The 13078-nt window shown below is 46.5% G+C and overlaps 1 protein-coding gene across 1 annotated transcript; it reads right to left on the bottom strand.

Annotated features, from left to right (window-relative positions):
• Positions 1 to 1431: 1431 nt before the first annotated feature.
• Positions 1432 to 11225, bottom strand: TREM2 (triggering receptor expressed on myeloid cells 2). Its single transcript, XM_025042867.1, has 5 exons — positions 11018 to 11225; positions 4150 to 4500; positions 2545 to 2635; positions 1616 to 1809; positions 1432 to 1519 (listed from the first exon to the last, which is right to left on the bottom strand). Exons 1-5 carry the CDS (start codon positions 11223 to 11225, stop codon positions 1503 to 1505), a joined length of 861 nt encoding a protein of 286 aa, XP_024898635.1. The 3' UTR covers positions 1432 to 1502.
• Positions 11226 to 13078: the final 1853 nt, after the last annotated feature.

Genomic DNA, 13078 nt, shown 5'->3' with positions numbered 1-13078 from the left:
TGGGCAAGGCAGGGCTGGGGCAGGGTTGGGCTGAGGAAATGAGGCTGGAACACAAGGCTGCATCAGGTATTCAAACCCCCAGGTGCCCATGCCCATGTCCAGGTTAGGGTCAAAGCAGCCACATGTGGCCACTGTGTGAGTGACTCCCGCCCAAGGATATAGCCGACTCATTTCTTCCTCTTCCCAACAGCCCACCCAGGGAAAGTCTGTGTCCAGTTTCCCCTCACTCTTGGAATGGGTGGTGTGTGTACTGAAGAGAGAGACGAAATTCCCTGAGCTGCGCGAGCTGTTTCCTCACAGCAAATACTCTTCCCCATGATATCCTCGTGGTTCGCTTCGTCGCCCCCTCCGAGTGTTTCTCAAGTGCTACCTCCTGACTACCCTTTAGAATTGCATCATCCCCATCCCTCTGCACTCCCAATACTCCTGACCATCTGCCTCACTCATTAATTCTGTCTCCTCTCTCCTCCCACTAGAACGTGGCTCAGCATGGGCCGAAAGCTTTGCCTGTTTTGTTCACGATTGTGTCTCCAATGCTTAGAATAGTACTGGCACAGAAAATATCCGTCGAATAAACAAATGAAGAAGTGAGTAAGATTGAGGCTAGAGGGAGTTAGAAGGACATGTTGAACACCAAGTGAAATTTGGATTTCCAGGCTCTACTGGGGACTTTGGGTAAGTCCTTTCTCTTGTGAGCCTCACTTTCCCTTCTGTACAACGAGGGGCTTGGATCAGTAGCTCCCAGCTCTGGTGTGCTGCCCTCTGTACCTCAAGTCCTTGTTGTTTCTCTGGAAGAGAAGTGACGTGACAGAAGCAAAAATCTAGGGAGATGAATGGATGAGTCGGCTGGGACCTGGATGGACTTGGGATGAGGGGGTGGGGAAAAGAGGAAGTAGAGAGGCCAGCAATAATCCTAGGGAATTTACAGACAGGAGGCAAGAGGGGAGAGGAGAGGAAGACTAGATGCTAGAGAAATTCCAGATGAGGAAGCAGGACTTGGTAATTAGAGCTAGGAAAGAGAGAGAGAAGAATAAAAATGTTGACCAGTTTGGAGCCTATGAGAATGGAGGGACATGGTAGACTAAGACCCTAGGCCCCAAGGAGCCAGATCTTTTTCCTCATCCAAATTCATTCTCCCAGCTATGCAGCAAAAGAGAAGACCCTCGTGACGCCCAAAATGATCCATTTAAACCCGAAGTCTTGCATTTATTTGTTAGAATGTTTGAAGTCCAATGTCTAAAAGTTGTTGAATGTCCTTCCCACCTCCAGGCATATACAGGTACACACACGCATGCGCACGCACACACACACACACACACACACACACACACACACACACACACACACCCTTGCTTCCAGGGGCCAAGAGAAGCAGAGTACAGACAGAGTGGCCTTTTTCCAAAGCAGAATCAGGAGTCTCGGTGTCCAAGGGGCGAGTGTGCAGGCTGGGGTGGTCTCTGCAGACCTCCAGGCCCTCTCCTCCCACGTAGAGTCCTCTCCTCTCAGGTGTCTCTGAGCCCTACAACAGACGCAGTATTCACAAGGCCCCTCTCAGCCCCACCCCACCCTCTCTGCCCCATCTACTCCCAGCCATTCCTGTGCTCTCCAAGCTCACCTGTCAGAGTTTGGAGCTGGTAACCTGGGTCATAGTCACAGTCCTCCTGTCTGGCCAGGGTTGTCCCCTGTTTCTGCCCATGCCAGGCCACAGCCCAGAGGGCGCTGGCTGCTAGAAGCTTGCTGAGAAAGATGCAGGCCAGGAGGAAAAGGATGGAAGTGGGTGGAAAGGGGACCTCCTCTTCCGAGAAGCTCCTTAGAAAAACAAGGAGAGCATGTAGGAGGCCTCGAGGTGGCCTACAGACTGGAATCTTCCCTCAGAGAAGGAATGGGGAGGTACCAGGAGCTTCCAGGGACTCACGATACCCACCACCCAGCATCATCCCTAGGATGGAGCTTTGTGGGGATTGGGAAGCCTGTGTCAGGAGACCTGAGTTCTAGGCATGGATCTGCCTGCTGAGTGCATTTAAACACATCACCTTCCCTCCCTGAGTAGTTCCTGCCTTACATGATGATGTGGTATGGGGTGCATATGTGTGCGGGAGAGGGACACATGTGTGCTCTGTGGTCATATTAACAACATTTAACACCAGTACACAGGTATGAACTAATCATAACTGATTCTGGTCCCATCAAAGGGGCAGAGATCTGGGGATCTGAGTTTTGCACTAAAGTACTAAAGCTTTCATTGTTGCTGAATAGTAGGGATGTCTGAGGGCCCCCGGGGAAGGTACAGGAGGCTGAACATCAGGAGTCTTGGAGCCACAGCTATTTACAAACTATTATGAAAATATTTCAATATATTAGCAACTGGCACAGTCATACCAACACACAATGACCGGTTGGAAAGGTGTTTAGACAAGGTCATATCCAGGCCTTTCCATGCTCTGACTGGAATTTGTAGTTCTGGGACCCCCAGCCTCCACCCCATGCCCAGGCACCGTAAGGTAGAAGTCTGCCAGGGGTCTTAGAAAAGACCTATCACTGTACCTGGAGATGCTGTGCTCCACCTGGGCATCCCCGAAGCTCTGGGACTCCTCGGGGATCCAGAGATCATCAAGGTCCTGGCGATCAAGAGGGTCTGTGAGAGACAGAGCCTGTGAGCTTCTAGCCCTCTCCCCCTTCAGGCAGCCTGCTGAGGTGGGGTGAGGCCCTCTGGGCTCCAGCCCTGTGTGGGTCAAGTTGTTAACCTCTCTGAGCCTTAGCTTCTTCACCTGTAAAATGGGGCAGTTAGGAACATCTCCTTAATAACAGTGTTCAGGATTCAACAGGAGCATCCTGTATAGCGCCTAACACCTCCTTAGGAGCTCGGTAACTGCAGCTCCCATCCTCCCATCTTACAGGATCTTTGGGAAGATCAAATAGAATAATAGATGTATTTGAAAGTCCTCTGCGAACTGCCAAGCTGTTTATACAAGCTATGGATTATTATTATTATTATTATTATTATTATTTTATTAAATTATTATTATTTTCCTGCCACCCTCTTGGGAGTCAGCTGAGACTTAGACCCAGATAGCAATGAAAATTTCTGTCTTCTCACCCCCTACTTAGAAAAGTGGTGGAAGTGGGGTTTCGGGTCTATGGCAGGCAGTCTCCCCTTAAGTTTCCTACCTTAGACAAATACTATACTGAACCCTCATTTCCATGATAACTGGTCACATTGAGGAGAGGAGCCTGGAAAGGGAGGAGTCAAAAAAGGGATAGTAACCCCAGATTTCTTCTCCTTTGGGTTACAATCACATTCTAGAGACACAGGCAGAGGCTTTCCTGGAGGCTATGCTCTGTGCAAAGCTAAGGGGCGGGGAGGAGTCCCTACTACCCGGTCTAACCTAGTCAAGCCTGGAATGAGGATGCCAAGCTTTTTTGGCTGGGGCATGGCTGTCACTTACCCCCAAGCACATTTAACTCTGTCATCTCATGTGTGCCTCACAGGAACCCTGCAAGGTCAGCAGGACTGACACCATCACCTCCAGTTAAAGATGAGGAAGTAGAGCCCCAGAGAGACCAACACGTTGCCCAAGGTGGTCACAAGCAGTGCTCCTTCTTAGGGTTGTTTTTCTGTAGCTGGTTGGTGCTTGATTTATGTCAGTAGGTCCATTGGGTGGTTGGGTGAGGGAATAAATGGGTCTCCTCCTACTACTTAAGGACCACCTGCAGTGTTCACAACCTAACCAATGTCAAATGGATAAAGCTGTTTGGGGAAGCAGGACCACAGCTAGCTCATAAAGTACCTTGTACAAATTAGAGAATGGTCCCCTTCCTGCAAGTGACACAGCCCTGCCCCAGGGAGCACAGCCTGGACAGAAGAGTCAGGGCTGGGTTGTGGCAGTGAGCAACCTGCATAAACATCCACAGTGGCCCACTGGAGAATGGGGGGCGGGACAAGAATCACACTGCAGATTTTCCCAGGGTCCCCAAAAGGAGCAACCTGCATAAACATCCACAGTGGCCCACTGGGGAAGTAGGGAGGAGGGTAGGACAAGAATCACACTCCGGATTTTCCCAGGGTCCCAGAGGGTGGGATGTGCACAGACACCAAAGACATGAGTCCCAGCCCAAGGGCGGGCCAGGTGCAGTCAGCCACCCACTCACCTTCCAGCACCTCCACTAGGACTTTCCTGAGGGTGTCAGCCTCGCTACCACGGAGGCTCTGACACTGGTAGAGGCCAGCATCATGGACTTGAAGATTCCGCAGTGTAATGGTAAGTGTGCCACCCAGGGCATCGTCTGTGATGGCAGTGCTCCCATTCTGCCTCTTCAGGAAGGACAGCAGCCATGATCTGTGGGTGCTGACCACCCGCTGGCACAGGCCCTCTTCACCCAGCTGGCGGCACCAGGCTTTACGCCTCCCCCAGTGCTTCAAGGAGTCATAGGGGCAGGAGACCCGGAGGGACTGGCCCGCCAGGCCCTGGAACACTGTGGTGTTGTGAGCTCGGGACAGCTCTGGGGAAGAGACATTTGTTCACACCTTCATTCATATATAAAATATTCACCTAACACTTACTCTGTACAGGCTTGACTAGGTTAGACAGGGCAATGGGGCTCCTTTCTACCCTTGAGCTTTGCACAGAGGGTGCCCTCCAGGAAAGCCTCTGCCTGAACAAAAGAGGCAGAAATCCTGCTCTCAAGGAGCTCAAGTTCTTTAGAAGTTGGAAGAAGGTGGCACAGCCCAGGCATGTGTTTATGGGAAAGTGGGAACCAGGAAACCTGGGTCCTGGGTCTGACTTTATCATCCTTGGACTTGCTGGACATCGTTGAAGGACTCACTGACTCCCTCTGGGCCTGTTTCCAAATACAGTTGGTTTTGAAGTTCTCTCCAGTTCTATTCCACACACCTTCTCCCTATCACATGGCACCAAGACCTCTCCTCTTGCTTCTCCATCTTAAGAGAGAAGGGCCGGTGGCTTTCTCAGGCCTGGGGCTGGTTCCACAGGGGGCTGGACACCCCTTCCCTGTCCTAGCCATGTTTGCTTTCTCTACCACTGCCCACGCTGGTATCAGCTCTGAATTATCCTCTTTCTGGCCTTTAGCTTTCAGCTTCCCTATTTCTGTCTCTTTGTTCCCCTTTCAGGAGAGATTTGTCCCAGAGTTATTTTGGGGGAGACATGAGGCTGCTATTTTGGAGGCCCTCCTTGGGGTGGGGAAGATGGGCTTACAGCACCCATCTACTGCAGAGAAGGGGGTGCAGGAGAATCACCCAGAACCCTCTGCCTCAACTTCTCCTCTCTTGGTCCTCCTCCCTTTATCCCATCTTCAACCATATGGTGACGAAAACTTGAAAGATAGGGTTGGGGAAATGATTGCCTGCCTTTTGGAACCAAAGAGATCTGATGAACAGTACCTCCTCCACTTGTCACCCCCTCCATCCCTCTGCCTCCATGCAGGCCACCCCCTCCCACCTCTCCCCGACTCCATCCCAGCTAAGAAACTGCAAGCTCCATTAAGGTGGTTTCCTCTCACCCAAGTTTGTCTATTGCTCTGGGGGAGCAAGAATCACCCTCCCCACAATGAGAAAAGGCAAGAGGCAGGAAAGAAGGCATCAGTGGTGGAAGGAAGGGGTCCTACCTGTGACAGAGAGCAGGATAAGCAGCTGAGGAAGCTCCATGTCACCCTTCCCTGTGGAAGGCAGATGCAGGGTGCGTTGTCCAATATCTCTTGTCTTTCCCTTGAACTACAGAAAGGAGAATGTCAGGCGCTGCCCACAGGAACTGGCTCCTGGGGATTGAGCAATAATCAGGACTGGGGTCTGGCTTTATGATTCAGAGAGGGGTTGTGGGGTGGGGGAGGAGAGGAGAGGAGGAGCCAGCCACTGCTGCCTGGCATCAGGAAGCTGAGGATCTCAGACCTCCGAGAGGCCAGCCCACTGTCCATGCCAGCCAGCATGGCCCCACTTGGCTGGGGCTGGTTGGGGTTCGGGGATGTAGAGCCTAGCCCAAGGATCACTGTCCTCATAGCTATGTTCAGACCCTCCTCCAGCTACAGCGCCTGCCATTCTCTGGTTCCAGCCTTGCAAGGAATAGAGAACAGCTGCTCCCCTTGGAAGACAGGACTATCACCCAGCACCTTCTGGTCCTTTCCTCTGGGCCAGCATTCCTGTGGAGTGGCAACAGTAAATAACACAGCTCTGGAGCCAGGCTTCGTGGCTTCAAGTTTCTCCTTCTTCATCCCCTGTGTATGTAGCCGCACATTTATAACTTCTCTGTGTCTCAGTGCCTTTATTTGGAAAATGGGAATAATAATACTGTATAGGGTTATTGGGAGGATAACATGGGTTTCTATAGGCAAAGTGCTTTAGAATAGGGCCTGACACACATAAGCACTCAACAAAATTAACTAGTACTATTATCCTGCTTAGCAGGGGAAAGGGAAAATGGGCTGTCAGTGAGATGGAGACTATTTTCTCTGCCACCCAGAATCTCCTGCCCAAGGTTAGCTCTCTTTGCACAGCTGAACACCTCCTGTGTGCACATGCTCACATGGCCATTATTTTGTGCACGCACACCTTGAACTCCCCACCATCCTATGGGACAAGACAGAATGCGATATTTCCTGAAGTTCTGGGGACAGGGGTGTGCTTTTTCTACAGGTGCAGGTCCTACGAAGGGTGATCCAGGCACAGGGAGGCCTGCGTATGCAAAGGCACAAAGGAGTAAAATGGCCAGGTGAATCGGGATGGGGTGTGAGAGGCGAAAAACTTCCTAGGGGCAGGACATCGAGCTGTGCTAGTGGAAGTAGCAGGAGAGGCTGGAGTTGCTCACTGGGGCTAATAGATTATCAGAGCCTACTTTGATTTCCCGCAACCAGTCGTTGATTTGTTTTCTCATTCATTTACCCAAATTTATTATGCACCTATCATATGGACAAGGTCTGTACATGGAAATGGGGAGTTAATGGTGACTATAAGACAGTCCTTCACTTAGAGAGCCAACTGCTCAGACTTGATGTAAGGGCCTAAGGAATGAGAGGTCTGGGGCTCCCTAACAATCACTGTAGAAGACCCTGTTATGATCTTTAAAATAAGAATTATTGGCATATAATTTAATATACCCCATTAGAGTATCCAGTTCTATGAATTTTGACAAATTCATACATCTATGTAACAACCACCACAATCAAAATACAGAACATTTCTATCAGCCAAAAATAGTTCCCTTGTGCTCCGTTTAGCCAATCCCTTCCTCTCCAGTCCAAACTCTGGCAACTACTTATCTGACTTCTGTTCCTAGAGCATCCTGCACTTTCCAGAATGTCATATACATGGAATGTTATAGAATGTAGTCTTTTGGGTCTGGCTTTTTTTTTTTTTTTTTAACTTACCATAATGCATTCAACATGCATGAAGTTGCACTTATCAGTAGTTCATTTTTTCTAATTGCTAAGTATTTTACTGTGTGAATAAACCACAGGTAGTTTATCCATTCACCAGCTGATGAACATTTGAGTTATTTGGGGGCAATTATGAATAAAACCACAATAAGCATTCATGAACATATATCTTGTGTGGATACGTTTTCATTTCCCTCAGATAAAATCTTAGCAGTGGGAATGTTATGTGGTAAGTGTTTGTAGAAGCTGTCGCACTGTTTTTGCGAAGTGGTTGTACCATTTTTACATCCTTGACAAGTTTGATATTGTTGTGTTTCTTTTTAAGCCATTTAAGTCAGTTTATGGTGATATCTCATTATGGTTTCAATTAGTATTTCCTAATAACTAATAAAGTTGAATACCTTTCATTGTTCATTTGCCATTTGTTTATCTTCTTTGCCAAAGTATTAGTCCATTAGTTCAAATCTTTTGTCCATTTTTATTGTTTATTATTATAATTACTATTGAGTTGTGAGAATTCTTTATATATTCTAGATACAAATATTTTATCAGATACTTGATTTGCAACTATTTTTTCAAGTCTGTAGCTTGTTTTATCATTTCTTTATCAGTGTCTTCCAAAGGGTAGAAGATTTTAATGCTGATAAAGTCCAATGTATTGATTTTTATTTATAATTTATGGGGTTTTTTGTGTTCTATTAAGAAAAATTTGCCTACCTCAGAGTCACAAAGATTTTCTCCTGTTTTCTGTTAGAAGATTTATAGTTTTAGGTTTTACATTTTGGCCCATGATCCATTTCAAGTTAGTTTTTGCATGTGATGCAAAATATGATTTGTGTGGGGGCTTTTTGTTTTTTGTTTGTTTGTTTGTTTTTGCCTATGGCTATCCAATTGAACCAGCATCATTTGTTGAGAAAACTATCCTTTTTCCATTGAATTTTCTTAATGTCTTTTTGCAAATCAATTGATGTGTAGGTTTATTTCTTGACTGTTCATTCTGTTCCCTTGAGCTTTGTGTCTATCTTTTCACTAATATCACACCATCTTGACTACTCACTGTAGATTTACGACAAGTGTTTAAATCAGGCAGTGTGAGTAATCCAACCACATTGTTTTTTTCAAAATGGTTTTGGTTGTCCTAGTTACTTTGCTTTTCCATGTAAATTTTAGAATCAGTTTGTCAATTTCTCCTCCCTAACCCCAACAAAATGAAAACCTGTGGGGCTTTTGCTTGGGATTATATTGAATCTATAGCTCAGTTTGGGGACAACTAGATATCTTAATACTATTAAGTCTTCCAATCCATAGACCCAGGTCAGCTCTCCATTTATTTATTTCTTCTGCAGTTTCTCTCACCAACGTTTTATAATTATCAGCATACAAATCTTGCACCTATGTTGTTAAATTTCTACCTAAGTATTTCACGATCTCAGTGCTACTTTAAATGTTTCCAGCTTTCTATATCTTAGGCAGAAGCAGAACTCAGAAGTCCCATGAATATTTATTTTACTTTCTGGCCCATTCATGCTCCATTCTGACTCTTTCTACTCTACCAGAGGAAAGGGTCTCCTTTCTTCCTTTTAGCCTCCTTTCAAAGGGCAGGCACCAAGAAATCTTTTCTAATTCTTCACGGCACATGCATATCAAATGTTCTCATATTTTAGCTTGGATTAACTTGCGGTTCAATTCCCTGACCCTCATATCTGAGCATAGAAACATTTCTGTCCACCCGAAACCCAAGCACAATGTCCTTCCTTACTCTTTGCCAAATCTGAGTTCCAAGATACCTACCACCTCACATTTGGGCACAGAGATCTTTTTTCCTCTTTCATTACATCCGAATGCTATCATTCACTAATGCATGGATTCAGCTGCTATGCATGTGCCAGTCACTGTGCTAGAGAACTTAGGTCTCTTGGAGGCCTGATGTTCCTGGATATGATGGTGATCGTGCTGAGAACCAGGAGTGTGACTGGACACATGAAATACTCTTGATGTCTGACTTGGGCTGAAACTTCACAGTTGCTAGGCAATCCTTTTCAGGATGCCTAGAGATTGCCTAGTAAACTCCATATAGCAGCTGGTCCAAATCGTCACTCTCGAACACAAACTTCTATCTACCTCCCTCCTCTTCCCTAGGAATAAATCAAGTTTGTCATGTGTGAGTATCCTCACCCTTTTTCAGATCCTCCATTATCCACTCATTCCCAGTCTAGCCAACCTGAGAGGCTAGAGAAGCACGTCTGGTAAGGACCATAGCCAGCACCCAGGCCTACACTGAGCTGGGGGTGGGAGGGGAGAACATGTAGCTTGGAAACAGGCTTCTCAAAGCTGAAAAAAACTGAAACTATCAGGGAACATCATCAGCCCAACCTGAGAAAGCCTGCCCAGCTTTGCCTGAGAAGTGGGCTGGAGAGAGTAACTGGTGGTGTCCACCATCCCTTGGCCGCCTCAAACACCATAGCCCACAAATGTCATTTTCTGATGAGCAGCCACCTAAGACTTCCTTACCAAGTTCTCTCTTTGGTCTTGTCCTGCTTTTACTTGATCTCACCTTCCTCAATCCAAACCCCTGCCTTTAAGCCCCAACTTCTCTCTCACCTCTGATCCCTTGCAGACCTGACCTTCTCCCACATTCCTCTTTTGTATTTGTCCTGTCACTCTCTGGCACTTCCAGCTGAGGCAACTCCCTCACCTTACCATCTCATACTATCTGAGTTGAGGATCTCTGGCCCTGTCCAAGTCCAGTGATTCCTCTCTTCAGAGCAAGACTTATCCCAAGGAGTTTGTGTGAGGGCATACCCACACACACATACACATGCACATATGCATGTTCTGGGATTAGATTAGGTCAAAGGCAGGCAGACAGCAGGCCATTCTGGCAGCAGCTGGTGGGCCCAGTGAAGTGATGCAGGATGACAGGTCCGAAGGGAAGATCTGGTCAAGAACGCAGGAGCTGAGAGGCAGGGACCCAGGCACTGAACCTGGTACAAGGCGTCATCGGCATTACAGGGCTGAGACACAAGTATAGAGACTCTCATCTGCCACCTGATTGGATCAGGACTGGTCCAGATTCTGGCCGGGTTTGGGGAGAATGTAAAACCTGCACATGGGGTCAAAGCATGGGGACTGGAAGGCTGGGTGGGACAGAAACTGGAACTACAGAGTAGGGGTTAAGTACACAGGCTTTGCGTTCTTACAAATCTCTGCTTAAGCCCAGCTCTGCTATTTACTAGCTTTGTGGCCTTGGACAGGTTTCTTAACTCTCTAGGCTGACTTCACTCTCTAGGTATGCAAAGTTACGGCACATAGTTAAGTGCTCGAAAAAAATAGCTAGCATTATTGTTTTCTCTCTTTAATATATTTCTCTCAAAAATCTCCCTTTCTTCCTCCTACCTATCTCCATCCCAGAATTTCATTTCCTTTTCCAAGATATGACTTCACTCTCACTCTCGCTCTCACTCTAGCTCTTCCACTCTCCCTGCCTTCCGCCCTCCTCACTCTCTCTCTCCCCTGGACAATCCCCAGGAACTTGCTTTCTCACCTACAACCTCTCTCATCCATTGTCTTCAAGTTCTATTACCCATCCACACCCAGCACCTTTCCGTCCACATTCACATGGGCACATTCTCACCTGCTTTGAAAAGCTCCTCACTTGTCTCTGCTTCTCCTTCAGCTGCTGCTCTTTCATTATCATGTATTTTTTTTCTACTTTTAGGGACAGCTTTGCTATTCATGCTCTTCCACTGCTCCTTTGAGTCTGGTCCCCAGAAGTCACCAACAGCCTCCTCCCAGCCCTCCCCTTTACTGCCTTTGACATCCTTGACCACTGTCTTGATCATCCTCCACTCCTGTACCCACCTCACCAACCCTTGCTCTCCCTTCTCAGTCCTGCTCTGTCCCTAAGAGAATGACCCCTTTGGACTCCATCGCCCAGGCTTCCAGCCCACTGGCTTACTGCTCCATCTAACCAAAGGGAAATGTTGGCTAGAGTTTAGACACTGGCCACTTTCCTCTGTAGCCACAGCTCCTGTCAGTGGCCCCTCTTCCATGGCTGCATTAACACAGATCTCTCTCCCCACCCTTTCAAGTCTAGGGGGTGTTAACAGCTTCCCATCTTTGGATGCGTCATCATCCCTTGCTTGTTCCCTTATCCTTGCTCACAGCTCTGTAAAGAGCTCTGTTAAAATGATCGGCAATTGAACTTTATTGTGTGTGCATCTGTTCCTGGAAGTAACTTGGCCTACCATTACCCCTCCTCCTCAACATTACTTTCATTCTTACAGAAGGGAATGGGAGAGCTGGAAGCACTCTTCCCAGAGCTACATTGATTTATTCCACACATATTTTCCAAACACTCACCATGTGCCAGTCAGCATGCCAGGTGGTGGGAAGATGCAGTAAACAGAAGAGGCGCTGCCTCTTCGTTGTGAACGTAGAAGTGATGTTACTGTAAATCTATAGCAGCTGGACTCTAGAAGGTCAATATCCTGGGCTTGGGGAGTCAAGGGGCTCTATAAATGAGTAATCAGAAAGAGTTTTGGACATATCTGGCCATTTCGGCTAAAAAGGTACATTTGAGCATCTAATCCAAAAGTGAGCTGAGAAGTCAAGATGCCTATCAGGGTGGAAATGGGGGACCAGGCTTTGACCACAGAGATCCACAAACCGAAGATGGGTCTTTCCACGGCTGGGAGCATAATGCCCTAAAAATAAAAGAGGGTTATTAGAGGATTGCAGCCTTTCCGAAGAGAAAAAACGAGTTTCTCCAAAGGACCTGATTCCCGCCCCAGCGCTGAGTGGACCCCACATGGTGGCGCTATTCCCCCGTAATACCCTGGCCTAGGTGAAGTCACAAGTCCTTTCTCCTGCACTCAGAGCTCGTTGGACAATGGGAGATCAACAAGGAAATAAATCCTGAGACCAGTGTGCATCTAGATCAGCCCTTTCTAACATCTGAAATGTTAACATAACCGTGAAAACTTTTTTAAATTACTCTAAATTTTTGAGACGTCAGCGGAAGCTCTGGAGTTAGCATTTGTGTCTAGATTAGAGAAGAAAGAAAAAAAAATAGCCCTAAAGACAAATTAGTGGCCACAAAATTTGATCAATTTTCCAAAAAATTTTAAACAAAGATTTAAAAATTACAATTTAGAAAAAATAGGTAATGTTTACAGACCTAGTGTTGAAATTATAAGACTCAAGCTATAATAGTGCTTATTAAGTAGATAACATACATCAATATTATCAATAGTGACTTGACAAATACTTCTTGTGCAGTTGAAACATCATACCTTCAAGCCACAGGCAATTTCCCTCAGGACCACCTGGCACACTTAGGAGGGGCACAACATTAAAGGGAAATTATATCTATTAAAAGAATAACTATATAAAATGTGCTCTGCATTTAAAAAAATCTTTTAAAACCTATATCCAATTAATTTTTACATGAAAATATATATAAAAATTGACTCTAAAAATGTAAAAGTTGTCCATAATTCCACCATTTAAAACACGCTAGCATGTATTGAGTGCTTACTATGTGTTAGGCCTTGTTCTAAACACTTTAAATGTGTTATATCATTGCCTGTGAGGTAGGTAATATTATTGTTCCAAGTAACAAAGACCCAGAGAAATAAAATAACTCATCCAGGATCACACGGCTAGTACAAGGTGGAAGTTAGATTTAGATTCA

The sequence above is a fragment of the Pteropus alecto genome, unplaced genomic scaffold, assembly GCF_000325575.1.
Source record: "Pteropus alecto unplaced genomic scaffold, ASM32557v1 scaffold7, whole genome shotgun sequence".
NCBI lineage: Eukaryota > Metazoa > Chordata > Mammalia > Chiroptera > Pteropodidae > Pteropus > Pteropus alecto.
The sequence above is the reverse complement of the archived record's forward strand: the minus strand, read 5'-3'. Positions and strand labels throughout refer to the sequence as shown.

Coding starts and splice junctions, on each gene's coding strand:
- TREM2 (XM_025042867.1), bottom strand. CDS start 11,225: ATGATCAAGACAGTGGTCAAGGATGTCAAAGGCAGTAAAGGGGAGGGC. Junction 2,636..4,149: donor CCTAGTGGAGGTGCTGGAAG/GTGAGTGGGTGG, acceptor TGTCTCTCACAG/ACCCTCTTGATCGCCAGGAC. Junction 1,810..2,544: donor GTGGAGCACAGCATCTCCAG/GTACAGTGATAG, acceptor TGTTTTTCTAAG/GAGCTTCTCGGAAGAGGAGG.